General features: G+C 41.5%; 1 protein-coding gene across 1 annotated transcript; it reads left to right on the top strand.

Moving 5' to 3' along the window:
- Positions 1-685: 685 nt before the first annotated feature.
- LOC124799147 lies at positions 686-18,627 on the top strand. Its single transcript, XM_047262685.1, has 3 exons — positions 686-807; positions 1,157-2,146; positions 18,548-18,627. The coding sequence occupies exons 1-3, from the start codon at positions 768-770 to the stop codon at positions 18,625-18,627; spliced, it is 1,110 nt and encodes a 369-aa protein (XP_047118641.1). The 5' UTR covers positions 686-767.
- Positions 18,628-19,618: the final 991 nt, after the last annotated feature.

The raw sequence follows: 19,618 nt of genomic DNA, 5'->3' as shown, positions 1-19,618 counted from the left end.
TTTCTGTAACGGTATGTATAGTATGACAGGTCTAATAAACACCAAAAAGAGTCACTCTGCTATTAACTGTGTCCTAAATTTTGCTTCAGTTTGTATAGTTTGCTTTCGTTGAGGTAGTTCTACACAATTCATTGCAGTTGGTATCTTTATTAAACATCTCAGTATGTAAGACTATTTCAGTTTATATTACAAACAACATTTAAGCCATCTTTACTATCATGTGTGAATTCTACTTTCGTGGAAGCGCAAAGCACAGCTTACAGCTTTCAAAGTACAACTGTCCAAACTTTGACTTCCTATTCTACAAGAAGCCAATATCCCAACGAACATCAGACAAACCGCATATAAATTCCGTAGAACACATCCACGCAAACCTCTGAAACAATATGTGCCAAAACACCGACTTAAACCAGTGGCGCATTTACATATGAGGCACTGAGAGCACAAGCGGACTAACCCACACTTTTTGTGAATTTGAGGTATTGACATGTTGTGATAACAGTATACGAGTATTATGCAATGCATGTTGATCTGTTTGTTTATCTGAAGGTTTGTCTAATGTAGCAACGTAAACATTGCTGTTGCACTTAACCGCCGATAGATACCGTTGAGAGCAGGAGTGGACTATGCGTCATAGTCCATTTGTGCTCTATGCTCTCCGTCCACTGCCATTGCGCGTGACGCCGGCGAACGAAAGACTTGTGTATTTAGTGTGGAACAACGTATTGGACCAGTGACCACGTGGACGTGTATTTCAGTTGATCAGCATGGCAGCCCCTGCGAAAAGCGTGGAGGAGCAATTGGAAGGTTAGTTTGTATTGTGTTCCATTCCTTTTTTGCGGATAACATTGTCGATTGTACACTAACGCGTTCATATGCAAACACGTCTAGATGTACCGTATCTCGAATGGTGACTTTGTTCAGAAAATGCAGGTTGTTTTCCATACGAAAACAGAATGACATACAAACAATACTTTATGTATTGCTATTTTGTGTAATCAAGTAACGATCACTTGTAATGTTATGTGTACAACAATGTTTTACCGCCCGCCGAGTTGTGTTGAGCAATTGCTTCGCCTGTGGATACCAATGCACACGTTGACCATTACTGTAGTGTAGTTAATATTACATTGAGGGATGGATATTGTTATTACAGAGATGTTTGCGTCCGATGGGGAAGTGCCGGGAGACGCGAGAGCGAGCACGGCTGCAGCAACAACTGTTCCAGAGGACGTGCCAGAGACGAACGACGATGCCGTGGTACGGAGCCGAGGAAAGAAGCGCCTTAGAAACGAAGATAAATGGCTTCGTAACGTTAGGAAAGAACGGAGAGCTCTAGGTCAAGAGTATGTAAACCGTAAGGGTAACCTTGTACCTCGAAAGGAATTGCGGAAAATCAGCGAGTGTACGTGCCGGTATGAGTGCCACAAACACATCAACGAAGAACAGCAGGAACAAGTGTTCAATGAGTTTTATAATTTAGGCAGCCACGATCTGCAGTCGGCTTTCCTGTTTACCATGATTAAAGTCGTTGATAAAGCACGGTCTTACGTAGGTCAGCAACATTCACGTAGGGAGAAGACGAGATTGTATTACTTGCTCAATTCAAATGGGTCTGAAACGAGGGTGTGCAAAAGATTCTTTCAGAATACTTTAGCCGTATCTGCTGGAAGAATCGATAGGGTACTCAAGAATAAAGGGGAAAAAGCCACCCCTCCTCGTGATGGTAGAGGTAAAGGTGAACCTGGTAATAAAACACCTCGCCACAAAGTTGATGTAGTAAAACGTTTCATAGAAAAATTCCCGGCGTATGAAAGCCATTATGCGTATCATAAAAATAACGGTAGAAAGTATTTAGGACCAGATTTAAATTTATCAGTCATGTATTCACTGTACTGTGCAGAGGAGCAAATGCCCGTTTCTCATTTTATTTTCCGCAAATTTTTTTACGAAAACTTCAATTTGTCATTTCATCCACCAGTGTCCGACTCTTGTCGAACATGTGATGCTTTGCAGGTAAAAATAACAGCTGCCGATAATGATAAGGAGAGGACGGAGTTAATTGCAGAACGTGAATTCCATCAGCAAAAAGCTGAGTATGCACGGGCAGGTTTACATAGTGATACATTGCTTAGCAAATCAGATGGTAACGTTACAGTGATAACATTTGATTTGATGAAAACTTTGCCTACACCGATCATCTCAACTGGAGTTTGCTATTACAAACGTCAGTTGTGGACATATTGCTTTGGCATCCACAATATGCACAATGATGATGTATACATGTTTCTGTGGCATGAATCCATTGCGTCGAGAGGGCCACAAGAAATTGGTTCTTGTTTGCTGTACTTCATACGCAATTTTGTCAGGACTGAAAAACTAATTATGTACTCTGATCAGTGCGGAGGCCAGAATAGAAACATAAAGGTTGCTGTACTGTGCCAATACATTGTCAACAGCTCAGAGTTCTCTGTGAAGGAAATAGACCATAAATTTTTAGTTAGCGGACACTCGTACCTGCCCTGTGATCAGGATTTTGGCTTAGTTCAGAAACGAAAAAAGTATTTTCCTAATATTTACCGTCCTAAACACTGGAATGATGTGGTAGTGAGTGCCAGAAAAAGGAATCCATTCAAGGTAATTAATATGAATGCGGAATGTTTCTTTTCAACAAAACAACTCGAAAGAAACATCACGAATCGAAAAATGTCTTCTGGCAATTGTAAAGTACAATGGTTGAACATACAGTGGCTGCGGTATGAAGCAACCAACAGATTCAAAATATTGTATAAATACTCGAACCAAAACCAAGAGCCATTTCAGGAAATTGATGTGGCCAAACGAACATCCACATGCATCAGCAATCTCGAACTGCTTTATCCTAATGGAAATGTAATTACAGAGGCAAAAAAGAAGGATCTGCTAAGTTTGCTTCCGTATGTACCTCCACTTCATCATGATTTCTACAAAACTTTACAAACGTCATCAAATGCTGTAGAAACATTGCCTGTGGATGATTTTGAAATGTAACACAATGCGTAACATTACAGAAACCAATGTAAAATGGTACATGTAATGTGTACAATGTATACTAGTAATGAATACTATTGTCACATGCATCAGCGTACTAACGGACCTGTCATTGAGAATGTTCAACTACTTGGAGTGAAAATGGACTAAGCCACAACAAAACTGCTAATATGCTACTATATAGTACTTTTGTAATTTATCTATGTCAAAATATTGTTCAATAAAACCACAGTTACATCATATGCATGTTACAAGGCTGCAATGTATCACAAACATACATTATTTGTGGGCCCGTATTATGAGACCTGTTTCCTCCATATTGACTTCTCCGGGGTTAGTCCGCTTGTGCTCTCAGTGCCTCATATATGCCCACTAGGCACGGACCTAGGGGCAGCACCTTAAGGGGGGCGGTATTTTTTGCTCTGTACTCATTTTAACCTTTTACGTTTTAAAACAGCTGCGCTTACGAAAGACAAAAATTTTTAATATTGTTAAACAACTTGCTAGTTTAAATAAGCCTTAAGAACGAAATTCGATAATACAAGCTTGGAAATTACATAGTTTACTTGGTAACTGAATGGAAATTTAACATTGGGTTTCGGTCTGGTATCATCTTCACGATTGTTCAAAATATTTTGAAATAAGCTGTCAGGACGGCAATACAATGTTTGAAAAATTATTATTCTGAGAATGTTGTCGGCTTCTACTTAACCCTACCATATTTTCCCCGTGAAAATACCAGGACCCCTGAAAAGCTGTGTTAAACTAATCGGTAGCTTCTTAAATACTGTAACATGTGTGGGTCTCAGTATGTAAAACCCGAGTCTAATTAAATTTCTTGTAGAAATTACGGGGAAGGATCAAGTCAACCCTCCATTACTGTAATTAATGTGAAAGCTCTGTGGTCTTCAATATCTGAGCTTTGATTTAATGACATCCGTTCAACAACACATGTTGATACTGGGAATGTTTTACATTTTTAAACACGTTTATACGAAAACAACACAAGCAGAATATCTAATAATGTGTGAAATACTCTTCACAACAATTTAAAAATTTTATTTATTTATTTACTTAGTTACTTTTCTTGGTGAAAAAAGAAGATGAAACCAACTTTCGTTTGTCTCACTTATTGTGTTGCAGCCTCCACGATATCAAAGTTCACACTCTGTGCAATCGGATAGTACGTGGCATTGCAAATTGTATATTAAACTTCTTAACTAAGCTTTTTTTCTTCGAGGAAAGGTTATTTTTATTTTATGTTGGAACAAAAGGTGCATTTGCATGTAGACATAACAACAGTGTTCAGACAAATGACAACACACCACATGCCGACAAGACGTGCAAAATTAATTGGGGCGCCATTTTGGAAATTATCGAAGGAAAGGCGAGAACGAGAAGCCAATGTTCTAAAAACGCTTGGCAGAGTAGATAAATGTTTCGCAAAAAATGTTGGTGGTTCGACTTCGAGTTCAAGTAGTACGGATGATATTTTTGGCACTGCAGCTGTTGTAAAAGAAGTAAATACAGACGAAACAAAATATAAAAATGAAGAAAAGCAAATTGTTCCTTATTTCAAGTTTCACGAAAAACTAGTGTCGAGTCAGACATTACAAAATGAAATAACTCCGTTAGTGATGATCCTGCAGAATGGTGTGTCAGTGAATCAACAATCAACATTCTCTTACAACGTGTATTAATAAAAACTGTAACGGTGATTTTTCTAATTCAAGAAGATCAATAGATTATAAAACCAATTATTTGAACAAAAATGTATTTCATCGTAAACTTTTAAATGGTGAATCAACTTTTTGTGATTTTCTAGTATACTCCTGTAGCACCGGTGCTGTTTCTTGTGCACCACGTAAATTGTTTGAGGTAAGGTCGCGATTGCTATTAATGATATTGCAGATTGGAAAAATATTTCTAATATTTTATCTCATCTTGAGAATTCACTTGAACACAAAAATTCTGAGTTATCACTCTTAGCAAGAAAAAGTCACTTGGAACAATAGGTAACCATTTCGAGTCATATGTTGAGACAGAAAAAATGTACTGGCGCAGTGTATTGAAAAGGGTGTTTGCAGTTGTGAAGAAGCTAATAAGTCGTTGACTTCCCCTACGTGGACACGTTGAAAGATTCCACTCATTACATAACGGTCAGTTTGCGATGTCTCTTGAACGTATAGCCGTGTTTGATCCTTTTCTCACAGAGCACATTGAACGATATGGAAATCCAGGGCAGGGACCTACAAGTTGTCTATCTTCAACAATCTGTGATGAAATAATAGAGCTTCTTTATGAACGAATATTTCTCTATAGTAGTAGATTCTACTGCGGACATTTCACATATTGATGAATTATCTTTCATATTAAGAAGTGTGAACGACAAAGGTGAACCTGTTGAACGTTTCCTTCTGTTTTTATCAGACCCGGGACACCAGTCCGAAAACTTAGCTGAGGCCGTACTAAAAGTTCTGTCTACAAATTCCATTGATATTACTGACTGAGAGGACAGTCACATGACAAAGGTAAGCAATATGTCAGGAACCTACGCTAGTTTGCAGGCACGAATTAAATAATGATATCCGAAAGCGCATTATGTGCCTTGTGAAGCACATTCTTTGAATTTAGTCGGCACTAGTGCTGTAAGCTGTTGTCCGGAAGCATGTTCATTTTTCAATGCATTGCAAAACCTTTATAATTTTTTCTCTGCTTCTACACAGGGATAAACTTCTTCCTTGCATGAAACCAGGAAGCAAAACGGTAAAACGTTTATCAAAAACGTGTTGGTCAGCAAGAGAGGAAGCGTGTGTAAGTCTGTGTGAAAATTGGGGAGGGCGTTATCAATGCCCTCACATACGTTGCCAATAATACGTTTGAAAAACCACCTGTGCTTCAGCTTGATTGAACCAAATCAGCAGACTAGAAACAGTATTCATGATGACTGTTTGGAAGGACATACTCCTGAGATTTAATAGTGGAAATCTGAAATCGCCAAGTGCAAATATTGATACTAAACTAGTGCATGAATTTTATGAATCAAATGTAGGATTTAGTGCATCTATTCGTGGCATGTTCGACTATTATGAAAATAAGTACATGGAGATTGTGACTGATATGGACTATGAATGCACCTATGAAAGGTCACGAAAACGCAGACTTAATGATGACGAAGAAGCGGACTCTAAGGAAGTTTTTCTGACTGGAAAGGAAAAGTTTTGAGTCGAAACATTTCTCCCCGTACTCGACAACTTGTACGCCGAATTGGTGAGGATGAAGGAAAGTTATAGAACACTGTTGGACTCCTTCACAGTTTTCAGTAACCTTAAGAACAGTTCACCTGACGATATAGCTGAACGTGCAGCAAAACTCCAAGTGTCATATGACACAGATTTAGAGCCTTCCTTCCCTAGTGAACGTGTACATTTTGCGCAACTTTTGAAATCTTATGTGATTAGTGATATACCAGCCGAAATGGCTACTGTCCGTGTTTCCGAATGTTGACATTGCTCTTAGAATATTTCCATGTATGCCACTTACAAATTGTACACCAGAACGCTCGTTTTCGGCTCTTTAAAGACTGAAATCGTACCTACGTTGTCTGAGGAGAGATTGAACGCCTTGACCATTCTTCACATCGAAGCCGACTCCTAACTGATAACGGTCTGAAGTGTGAAGATACGATCAACGAGTTTTCTGCCCTCAAAGCCAGACGCAAACTTAGCTGACTCGTGAGGTTTTTTTTCATATTAGTTTTAAAAATTTAAGATTATAATGTGATTTTTATTATAAATTAGATCACATTCATTGGATTTACAAACTACGTATTATCTGTTTATTTTACAATTGCCGATGGCAGAACGCGGAACTAAAGCTCGTTTTCGTGCAGACATGATCGAGGCGCCCGGCAATACTAAAACAATACCCGAATGGCCCAGGCAGCTCGGCGCCGTACAGTCAAGTCATACTGATGCTGTAGTGTGTTACAACTGGTGCGTATCCTTGGCGTCTGCGGAAATGTATAGTTATCGCGAAAATATACGTTATCGGAGAGTACGCTCAGATGAAAAAGTGTAAATAAAAACGTAGTTCAGTTCTGTAGATTAATACGAAAAAGCTTCGCTAATATCATTAGAAAGAGCTATGGTGAGATCAGTAACTGCAGTACAAAACTGTTCAGCCCTTACGTGGATTAAAGGTACTGAGCAGACGTATTACGCACCATCTAGCTACCCAGACCCTAATCCTTTACGCTCTAGCTATTAGATTATAAAACAAATTTGATTTTTCCACACTAGTCTGTGTTTGTTCGTCTGTATCTAGTTATTAGTTCGTACACTGAAATCCCTGTTTCATTTTCATTTCTTACGCATTCCTATAGATTCACGTATTAATACCGAACGTATTTTTTTTATCTGTTGCACATTCAGGTTATTAGATAGTAAAACGACAGTTTAATTTTAATTTTGAACACATCTCTGTAAAGGTACGTATTATTTTCTAATGTATGACATGTTCGCTTCAATTTTTAGATCGTCACAAACCTTTATTTTAATTTTCAACGGCTTCGTGTAAAAGAACATATTAAAAACGAATGTATAACGAAAATCCGTTGTCTCCTACACGCTCTGCTGAATTTTTAGGCCATAAAAGGAAAGTTACTTTCCTTGTGTTCGTTTTTGTTGCCTTTCGACAGAAGAATGTGTTAACACAATGCAGTTTTAAATTTGTTTTATCCGCTGCCGTACTAATACAGTTCAGGAACCATATTACATGTTGTGATTCTTGAGTTTCTCCCGGCGTATTTGATAATCAAAATATCCACGGGTGTACTGCCGGTCTACAGTGTCCAACGGGCACAATATTTCGGCGATCATACATGTCGTCATCATCAGGTGAACTGACGGACTGAGCTGTGAACGTGCCGGTACGGAGATCCGTACACTATGGTTGCTCAGCGGGAACTGGGTTCGGTCAGTTCACTTGATGATGGCGACATGTATGATCGTTGAAATATTGTGCCCGTTGGACACTGTAGACCGGCAGTACACACGTGGATATTTTGATTATCATATTACATGTTGATTGAGCGCGACTAGACCGCTGACGCGTTCTTCAGAACAACGAATAGAGGAGTACGGAAACAGCTCACAGCGCTCCCACCCAAAACGGCAGTTGTGAAGTGATCGGATAATAGTTATTATTTAAAACATGTTTTTTTGAGGGGCGCATATAATGTGGAATGCCTAGGGGTGCAAATTTTATAAATCCGCCACTGCTTAAAACTATACTCGTCTATGCAGAACACTAAGGAATTGCGATAGAGATGTTACACGATTGCTCGAGGCAGACACATTAAGCAACGTACTTGCAACTGTAAAGGCTCTTTTCTCGTTTCTACTATAGGGGATTGTTTCCTCAGTAAATGTTCACTTTGCAACGTAGTGTGCGCTGATTTTGAAATTTCCTGGCAGATCCAAACCGTTTGCCAGAGTGGGACGCGAACACACATACTTTCGTCGAGGAGTGCTAGTTCCACAAAGTGCACTATCTGATCAAAAGTAACCGGACATCACCAAAAACATACGTTTTTCATAGTAGGTGCATTGTGCTGCCACCAACTGCCAGGTACTCCATATCAGCGACCTCAGTAGTCATTAGACATCCTGAGAGAGCAGAATGGGGCGCTCCGCGGAACTCAACGCACTTCGAAAGTGGTCAGGCGATTTGGTGTCACTTGTGTCATACGTCTGCATGCGACATTTCCACACTCCTAAACATCCCAAGGTCCACTGTTTCCAATGAGATAGTGAAGTGGAAACGTGAAGGGACACGTACAACACAAAAGCGTACAGGCCGACCTAGTCTGTTAACAGACAGAGACCGCCGACAGTTGAAGAGGGTCGTATCTACATCTACATCTACATCTAGATCCATACTCCGCAAGCCATCTGATGTGTGTGTCGGAGGGTACCTTGAGTACCTCTATAGGTTCTCCCTTCTATTCCAGTCTCGTACTGTTCGTGGGAAGAAAGACTGTCGCTATGCCTCAGTGTGGGCTCTAATCTCTCTGATTTTATCCTCATGGTCTCATCACAAGATATGAGTAGGAGGGAGCAATATACTGCTTGAATCCTCGGTGAAGGTATGTTCTCCAAACTTCAACAAAAGCCCGTTCCGAGCTACTGAGCGTCTCTCCTGCAGAGTCTTCCACTGGAGTTTATCTATCATCTCCGTAACGCTTTCGCAATTACTAAATGAACCTGTAACGAAGCGCGCTGTTCTTCGTTGGATCTTCTCTATCTCTTCTATCAACCCTATCTGGTACGGAGCCCACACTGGTGAGCAGTATTCAAACAGTGGGCGAACAAGTGTACTGTAACCTACTTCTTTTGTTTTCGGACTGCATTTCCTTAGGAGTCTTCCAATAAATCTCAGTCTGGCATCTGCTTTACTGACGATTAATTTTATGTGGTCATTCCATTTTAAATCACTCCTAATGCGTACTCCCAGATAATTCATGGAATTAACTGCTTCCAGTTGCTGACCTGCTATACTGTAGCTAAATGATAAAGGATCTTTCTTTCTACGTATTCGCAGCACGTTACACTTGTCTACATTGAGATTTAATTGCCATTCCCTGCACCACTCGTCAATTCGTTGCAGATCCTCCTGCATTTCAGTACAATGTTCCATTGTTACAACCTCTTGATGTAGTACATCATCTTCCGCAAAAAGCCTCAGTGAACTTCTGATGTTATGCACAAATCACTTACGTATATTGTGAATAGCAACGGTCCTACGACACTCCCCTGCAGCACACCTGAAATCACTCTTACTTCGGAAGACTTCTCTCCTTTGAGAATGACATGCTGCGTTCTGTTATCTAGGAACTCTTCTATCCAATCACACAATTGGTCTGATAGTCCATATGCTCTTACTTTGTTCATTAAACAACTGTGGGGAACTGTATCAAACGCCTTGCGGAAGTCAAGAAACACGGCATCTACCTGGGTACCCGTGTCTATGGCCCTCTGAGTCTCGTGGACGAATAGCGTGAGCTGGGTGTCACACGATTGTCTTTTTTGAAACCCATGCTGATTTCTACAGTGTAGATTTCAAGTCTCCAGAAAAGTCATTATACTCGTACATAATACCTGTTCCAAAATTCTGTAACTGATCGACGTTAGCGATATACGTCTATAGTTCTGCACATCGCCGGCCGCGGTGGTCTAGCGGTTCTAGGCGCTCAGTCAGGAACCGCGCGACTGCTACGGTAGCAGGTTCGAATCCTGTCTCGGGCATGGATGTGTGTGATGTCCTTAGGTTAGTTAGGTTTAAGTAGTTCTAAGTTCTAGGGGACTTATGACCACAGATGTTGAGTCCCATAGTGCTCAGAGCCATTTGAAGCCATCTGCACATCTGTTCGACGTCCCTTCTTGAAAACGGGGATGACCTATGCCCTTTTCAAATCTTTTGGAATGCTACGCTCTTCTAGAGACCTGCGGTACACCGCTGCAAGAAGGGGGTCAAGTTTCTTCGCGTACTCTGTGTAAAATCGAACTGGTATCCCATCAGATCCAGCGGCCTATCCTCTTTTGAGTGATTTTAATTGTTTTTCTATCCCTCTGTCTTCTGTTTCGATATCTACAATTTTGTCATCTGTGCGACAATCTAGAAAAGGAACTACAGTGCAGTCTTCCTCTGTGAAACAGCTTTGGAAAAAGGCATTCAGTATTTCGGCCTTTAGTCTGTCATCCTCTGTTTCAGTACCATTTTGGTCACAGAGTGTCTTTACATTTTGTTTTGATCCACCTACCGCTTTGACATAAGACTAAAATTTCTGAGGATTTTCTGCCAAGTCAGTACATAGAACTTTACTATCGAATCCGTTGAACGAATCTCGCATAGCCCTCCTCACACTACATTTCGCTTCGTGTAATTTTTGTTTGTCTGCAAGGCTTTGGCTATGTTTATGTGTACTGTGAAGTTCCCTTTGCTTCCGGAGCAGTTTTCTAACTCGGTTGTTGTACCACGGAGGCTCTTTTCCATCTCTTACGATCTTGCTTCGACATACTCATATAATGCATATTGTACGATGGTTTTGAACTCTGTGCACTGATCCTCAACACTATCTGTACTTGAGATAAAACTTTTGTGTTGAGCCGTCAAGTACTCTGAAATCTGCTTTTTGTCACTTTTGCCAAACAGAAAAATCTTCCTACCTTATTTAATATTTCTATTTACGGCCGAAATCACCGATGCTGTAACCGCTATATGATCGCTGATTCCCTGTTCTGCGTTAACTGTTTCAAATAGTTCGAGTCTGTCACCAGAAGGTCTAATATGTTATCGCCACGAGTCGTTTCTCTGTTTAACTGCTCAAGGTAGTTTTCAGATAATGCACTTAAAAAAATTTCACTGGATTCTTTGTCCCTACCACCCGTTATAAACGCTTGAGTCTCCCAGTCTATATCTGGTAAATTAAAATCTCCACCCAAAACTATAACATGGTCGGGAAATCTAATCGAAATGCCGCGCGGGATTAGCCGAGCGGTCTGTGACGCTGCAGTCATGGACTGTGCGGCTGGTCCCGGCGGAGGTTCGAGTCCTCCCTCTGACATGGGTGTGCGTGTTTGTCGTTAGGATAATTTAGGTTAAGTAGTGTGTAAGCTTAGGGACTGATGACCTTATCAGTTGAGTCCCATAAGATTTCACACACATTTGAACATTTTTCTAATCGAAATATTGTCCAAATTTTCCTTCAGGTGTTCGGCCACAACAGCTGCTGGGCCAGGGGGTCTATATGTGATAGGCAGACATCTGCCCAGACCATCTTACAGGAGTTCCAAACAGGATCAGGATCCACTACAAGTACTATGACAGTTAGGCGGGAGATGAGAAAACTCGGATTTCATGGTCGAGAAGCTGCTCATAAGCCACACATCACGCAGGTAAATGCCAAACGACTCTCGGTTAGTGTAAGGAGCGCAAACACTGGACGATTGAACAGTGGAAAAACGTTGTGTGGAGTGGCGAATCACGGTACGCAATGTGGCGATCCGATGGCAGAGTTTGGGTATAGCGAACGTCATCTGCCAGCGTTTGTAGTGCCGTCAGTAAAATTCGGAGGCGGTGGTGTTATGGTGTGGTCGTGTTTTTCATTGAGGTGGCTTGCACCCCGTGTTGTTCTGCGTGGCACTACCACAGCACAGGCCTACATTGATGTTTGAAGCACCTTCTTGCTGCCCATTGTTAAAGAGAAATTCGAGGATGGCGATTGCATCTTTCAACACGATCGAGCACCTGTTCATAATGGACGGCCAGTGGCGGATTGGTTACACGACAATAACATCCCTGTAATGGACTGGCCTGCACAGTGTCCTGACCTGAATTCTATAGAACAGCTTTGGGATGTTTTGGAATGCCGACTTCGTGGCAGGCCTCACCTATCGACATCGATACCTCTCCTCAGTGCAGCACTCCGTGAAGTCCGTGAAGAATGGGCTTCCATTCTCCAAGAAACATTCCTGTACCCGACTGAAGATATGCCTGCGAGAGTATAAGCTGTCATCAAGACTAAGGGTGGGCCAACGCCACACTGAATTCCAGTATTACCGACAGAGGGCGCCACGAACTTGTAAGTCATTTTCAGCCAGGCGTCCGGATACTTTTGATCACATAGTGTATGCAGCATAGCTTATGTGAAGTTTGGAGAGTAGGAGGAAGTACTGGTGGAAGCTGTGAGGGTGTGTCGTGAGTCGTGTACGGATACTTTATTTTAGGGGTCGCGCAACCGCTGCAAAAATTGCACGTGGTGAATAAAATCTTCGCATTGGCCGTTCAAATATTTTTATTAAAAAGGCACTACCTGTATCGCATTAGTGGAGACGCACCCTCTGCTGATCTGTACAAGAAACTGAAGCATTAAAGAATTACAATGGTTTGAAAGAGATGTGTCCTACTACAAAGCGCCATATATAGATGACACCTGGGTACTCACAGGTTTCTTTATTTTTTTAAACGGTCATGGTGCGATAGAGTAAATGCTAACAGCCAAGTTCCATCATTCATGGTCAAGATTAAGCGAATAGCGTGCTAAAGGCGGTTGTCTACGGTCAGACTGACTGGGATCGCGCCGTACCTGTAAGTGAGAGGAAGCTTTATTAAAAAATTTAAATTTGTGACTCCCGTCTAATTACGGGAACCAACTAAAATCACCTCATTAGCATGTCTTAACTTCGACTGTATAACAGTCTCGAATGTCTCAGCATGCCGTAGACGTCATAGAAGTGTGCACGGTGCCAATGTAAACAGTACTGATGGTTCGGTATTACGAGCCACGAGTGCGAGATGGCGCTGGCGCGTCTCAGACAGAACTGATGCTGTTTATAACAAGAAAGCAGGGGGCTGGCTTTACGTGATACATAGTCACTCATTAGGAATTTCTTTTTTAAAAAACATTCACACTCAGAAATTTAAATTGTTTTATCCGGCTTCCTTTCCCTTATAGGTCTGGCGTTATCCCAGTCAGTTTAATCACAGACAACAGCTTTTGGCGCGCTATTGGTTTAATCTTGATGCTGAAAGATGGGACTCGGCTCTCGGCATTTACTTAGCCGCGCCATGACTGTTTAAAAAATAAAGAAACCTGTGAGTACACAACTCTCATTGATACATGGCGATTTGTCGTGGGACACCTATTTTTTTGGAGCGTTTGTAACTTTTTAATGTTTCAGTTTCTTGTAAAAACCACCTGAAGATGCGTCTCCACTGATGCGAAACTGGTCGTGACTTTTTTTTAATAAAAATATCTTAATAACCAGTGCGGAAGATTTTACTCACCACATGCTTGGATAGCTCAGTCAAAAGTCTAGGGCGGTTCTCTGGGTAAGGAGCTAGACTTCGACATATCTATTTGGAGATGCTCATCACTCGCGCCTTGATTTTTGGTAATACTTGCAGGCTGCATATGTGGAGATTGCGCGCAGTTCCCTTCATCGCGCGTATTTTGCCAATTATCTTAACGACGCTTTTACCACGCCGGCTCGGCAGGTGGCCGCCCGATTCGGAATGAAACACGACGCGCCTACACCTTGGATTCGGGCCGCCTGCAATCCTTTCTCACCTTGCGGGATTCCCAGGATTCCGGATGGGTGGACCAGTTTTAATTTGTATTTCCTCTATATACAGAGTGGTCATCTGAAGCTTCAGATGAGGTTATCTCGAAAACTATCGGGTAAAAATAGAGGGTAAGACAAGTTCGTAAGCTCAAAGGGGGAGATCAAATGATACTACACGTGGCCTCCGCCCCCATGTATGGGGCGGGGGGAAACTTTTAAATCGTAAATGGAAACCCGCATTTTTTATTGCTGATTCGGATTCTCCATAAAAAAGTAATCAAGTTTTGTCTGAAACATGTTTTTAAACCATTGACAGATGGCGGTGAAATCGAGAAAAAAGTAAAATTGGGGAAGAATGATTTATTTAGAACTATCCGAGAAAGACGCATAAAATCGATAAAAAATTTGCACCGATGCTTTCATTAGGCCAAATTAATCTATTTCAAATTTTGAAGGTGGTACGGGTAAAATACATGGAGCGAAAGGCTATTTACAATTTGTACAGAAACCAGATGGCAGTTATAAGAGTCGAGGGACATGAAAGGGAAGCAGTGGTTGGGAAGGGAGTGAGACAGGGTTGTAGCCTCTCCCCGATGCTATTCAATCTGTATATTGAGCAAGCAGTGAAGGAAACAAAAGAAAATTTCGGAGTAGGTATTAAAATCCATGGAGAAGAAATAAAAACTTTGAGGTTCGCCGATGACATTGTAATTCTGTCAGAGACAGCAAAGGACTTGGAAGAGCAGTTGAATGGAATGGATAGTGTCTAGAAAGGAGGGTATAAGATGAACATCAACAAAAGCAAAACGAGGATAGTGGGATTTAGTCGAATTAAGTCGGGTGATGCTGAGGGAATTAATTAGGAAATAAGAAACTTAAAGTAGTAAAGGAATTTTGCTATTTGGGGAGCAAAGTAACTGATGATGGTCGAAGTAGAGAGGATATAAAATGTAGACTGGCAATGGCAAGGAAAGCGTTTCTGAAGAAGAGAAATTTATTAACGTCGAGTATAGATTTAAGTGTCAGGAAGTCATTTCTAAAAATATTTGTATGGAGTGTAGCCATGTATGGAAGTGAAACATGGATGATAAATAGTTTGGACAAAAAGAGAATAGAAGCTTTTGAAATGTGCTGCTACAGAAGAATGCTGAAGATTAGATGGGTAGATCACATAACTAATGAGGAAGTACTGAATAGGATTGGGGAGAAGAGAAGTTTGTGGCACAACTTGACTAGAAGAAGGGATCGGTTGGTAGGACATGTGTTGAGGCATCAAGGGATCACCAATTTAGTATTGGAGGGCAGCGTGGAGGGTAAAAATCGTAGAGGGAGACCAAGAGATGAATACACTAAGCAGATTGAGAAGGATGTAGGTTGCAGTAGGTACTGGGAGATGAAGAAGCTTGCACAAGATAGAGTAGCATGGAGAGCTGCATCAAACCAGTCTCAGGACTGAAGACCACAACAACAACAAGCTATTTTTGTACAAAACATGCTATATCCTATTTTTAGCGTTACCCAGGAACAACGACATGGACGTACTAGAATGGTGTTCCATTGGGGCGATTCATTAGTGTGAGCCCCCTTGCCTCTCACATGTTGGGGTGCTTCATTAGAGTCCCCCTGCGTCTCAGAATTTGGGGTGTTTAATTAATTATATTAGCCACGAAGAATTTGTTCAAAATTATCCCCATTTGCTTCAATGCATAAAGTCAATCGTCTGCGAAAGTCGTCCCCAGTTTTGAGCAGCACATCCCGTGGTATGGCTGCACATGCTCTCGAATGCGTTACTCCATATCCTTTGTGGTTGTGGGATGTCTTTCAGAAACAATACTTTTTAAATAACCCCACAAAAAAAATCAGGAGATTTTAGCACTGGTGAACGTGGAGGCCACTGAATTGGTCGGCCGCGTCCTATCCACCGACCAGAGTATCGTAAATTTAAAACGTTCCGCTCATTTTTAGCAGAATGGGGAGCTGCTCCGTCCTGTTGGAACCACATTCGTTGCCTAGTTTCTAAATCAACATCTTCCATTAGCTTCAACGATTCATCGCGGAGAAGTTGTAAATAAGGTTTCCCAGTAACATTTCGGTCAAAAAATACGATCCTATCAAGTAACCGTTTAAAATTCCACACCGGACCATTAACGACCATTTGTGTTGATTGTCAACGGGTCTGTGCCAGTGTGGATTGACAGAGGACCAATAATGACAATCATGACTATTTAATTCGCCATTGTTTTTCAATGTGGCTCCATCGGTGAACAAAACGTATCTAAAAAAAAAATCATTGTCACCTTTTACCATTTCCAAGGCCCATTGGCAGAAATGCAAAAATGGTTCAAATGGCTCTGAGCACTATGGGACTTAACGTCTGAGGACATCAGTCCCCTAGAACTTAGAACTACTTAAACCTAAGGACATCACACACATCCATGCTCGAGGCAGGATTCGAACCTGCGACCGTAGCTGACGCGCTGTTCCAGACTGTAGCGCCTAGAACCGCTAGGCCACTTCGGCCGGCGGCAGAAATGCAATCGTATTTGCATATCTTTTGGCGTTAATGACCGTGTCAGTGTGATATGATATGCATGATATTTATGTGCCTTCAGAAACCGCAAAACAGTTGATTTCGGTATTCCAGTTTGTCTCTGAATCGCACGACTACTCATTTTGGGATCCAGTTGAACACAGGCGAGAACGGTAAGGGTACGAGCGTCATTTTCATTGCATTCACGATGACGAGGTGGACGTTGCAAGCATCCATTTCTAGCTCGTTGAGTGCAATTTCGAATAATGTTTTCGCTTGGATGTCGTCTGTTTGGGAAACGATCCGCATACAAATGCGCAGCTGCAGCGTAACTGTTATGGCATTCACCTAAATTTAACATCATATCAACAATCTCTGTAGGAGGATAGAGAGCTATGTTTCGCTAAAGAATAACTTACTCTCGTCAGTTGATGTTTACGGTTCACAATCTGAAAGTGATGTGATGTCTGATAGCATTGCACCGACCTTTATACTGAGCCATAGTTCGCAGTTTGGCCACGGTAGCGCCACAGTGGGGTGAGTAATGCAATTGTGAAGGGTTCCCTAAGGAGATTTTAATACCATGTTTTGTAAAGAAATAGCTTAATTTGGCGTAATGAAAAATTGGTGCACATTTTGTATCGATTTGATGCATCCTTCTCGGATCATTCTAAATAAATGGGAGTTCTTCCCCAATTTTAATTGGTCTCAATTTCAGCGCCATCTGTCAATGGTTTAACAAAATGGTTCAGACAAAATTTGATTACTTGTTTATGGAGAATCCGAATCGGCAATAACAATGGGGGGTTTCCATATTAGATTTAAAAGTTGCCCTCCATCCCACCCAAGGGGACGGGGGCTAGGGGTCAGGTGTAGTATCATTTGATGTCCCCCTTTGAGCTTACGAACTTATATTACCCACTATTTTTATCCGATGTATAGTTTTCGAGATAATCTCATCCAAAACTTCAGATGGACCACGCTGTATATGTGTACAAGAAACGCAAGAAATAAATAAATAGGTAAAATTAATATGAGCAGTGTGAGGGTGCAGCAAGGCTCCGGGAAGGAGGGGGCATCGTGGCCAGGCCTCGGGATTCGACCCCTATAGACCTCGTCTCCTCCAACCTGTAGCTCACTGTGGCACTAACTAGAAATAAACGAAAAAATGAAATCAAAATACAAAAAATCAACAAAAAACACAAAGTAAAGAAAAATAAAGAAGAAAAATCTAGAAAAAAAGAGAAGAAAAATGTTAGTAGAGCAGTTGTCTGTAAAAGGCAAACGTTCGAATCCGGGTCCAACTCACAGTTTCAATCTTCCAGGACGTTCCAGCTATCGGAGCGGGGGAACAACAAGTATAACAGAACTTTAGGTGACGATGCCACTCACACACAGAAGCTGAGGGATGATATTTTGAAAAACAGCTGTGAATATGGCACTTTAAGCAAGTTGTGTGTATCAATAAAATAATTACAAAAATATGTCCTCTTCATTAGCAGTAGATCAACGGTAAGTTTGAAATATTTGTCTTATACCTGTAGGCTCAGCTGCTCCCAGATCGCGTGTAGGTATTTGTATAAGTGGTATCTGTATAAGTGGCCCTTCATCGTCCTTGAAACACCCTACACTGAGGACACACGTCGCCGGCACCTAGGTTAGCTCTCGCACCCTTAGTCGGCTTACCGATAAACAGGAACATGTCTGGTGTAAACTGCACTGAAATGCATTAAATCGTGAAGAAATGCACTCAAGAGTATCGCCCAAATGATATCTTGATCTTTTTTAATCAACAACCATTTGCCCACTTTCCACCCTGAGAGTCAATTTTCAAATTAGTTTGCAGCTAAACTGATTTCAGGAGGAGGCGACGTGCCGGGGCGAGTTGTCCACCAAACAATGTTGCTGGTTAACTTCCAGTTGGCAAGCATTGTGAGCTAGCGACCGAGTACTATGGAAGCTAACAGCTTTCTACAAACTCAATGCAGTATTATTACATATGCGACGAGAGAAAATGGCTCTGAGCACTATGGGACTTAACATCTATGGTCATCAGTCCCCTAGAACTTAGAACTACTTAAACATAACTAACCTAAGGACATCACACAATACCCAGTCATCACGAGGCAGAGAAAATCCCTGACCCTGCCGGGAATCGAACCCGGGAACCCGGGAACCCGGGCGCGGGAAGCGAGAACGCTATCGCACGACGACGAGCTGCGGGCGATGCGATGAGAGTGATTCAGTCTATTGATATATACAAAAGGCTGTTAACTGCTAGCATTAGTAAAATCTATAATAATTAGTGGTGGAAAGGAATTCCGCGACCACGTATCTTAGCCGTTGTAGATCCGCTAGTTTACCTGTTCTAGTCGGGCTCTGTTGTCGTGACTTAGTATATCGGTTTTGCGTGAATCTTTATGAAGTTCTCATACAGATTTTATCAAACTTATAAATCTTTAGATAAATAACACACTGCTACACTCTTTTGAGACTTATCAGTACATATTCTGTTAGACGCTGAGGTGGCAAAAGTCACGGAATACCTTCTGATACCGTGACGGACCTCTGTTGCCCGGTGTAATGCAGCGACTCGACGTGGCATTGACTGAACAAGTCGTTGGAACTCCCCTGTAGAAATATTGATCCATGATGCCTCTTTAGCTGTCCATTATTGCTTAAGTGTTAACGATGCAAGATTTTGTGGAGAGACTGACCTCTCGATTATGTCTCATAAATGTTAGATGGGATAAAGTCGGGCGATCGGAGTGGCCAAATGATTCGCTCGAATTGTCCGGAAAGTTCTCAAAACCAATCGCGAATAATTATGTCATCCATAAAAATTCCATCGTTGTTTGGGAACATGAAATCCAAGAATGGCTGCAAAGTCGTTTCCACTCAATGATAGCGTTACGTTGCTCGCTTATTTCCA

The sequence above is a fragment of the Schistocerca piceifrons genome, chromosome 5 (assembly GCF_021461385.2).
Source record: "Schistocerca piceifrons isolate TAMUIC-IGC-003096 chromosome 5, iqSchPice1.1, whole genome shotgun sequence".
In the NCBI taxonomy this organism is placed as follows: Eukaryota; Metazoa; Arthropoda; class Insecta; order Orthoptera; family Acrididae; genus Schistocerca; species Schistocerca piceifrons.
The sequence above is the reverse complement of the archived record's forward strand: the minus strand, read 5'-3'. Positions and strand labels throughout refer to the sequence as shown.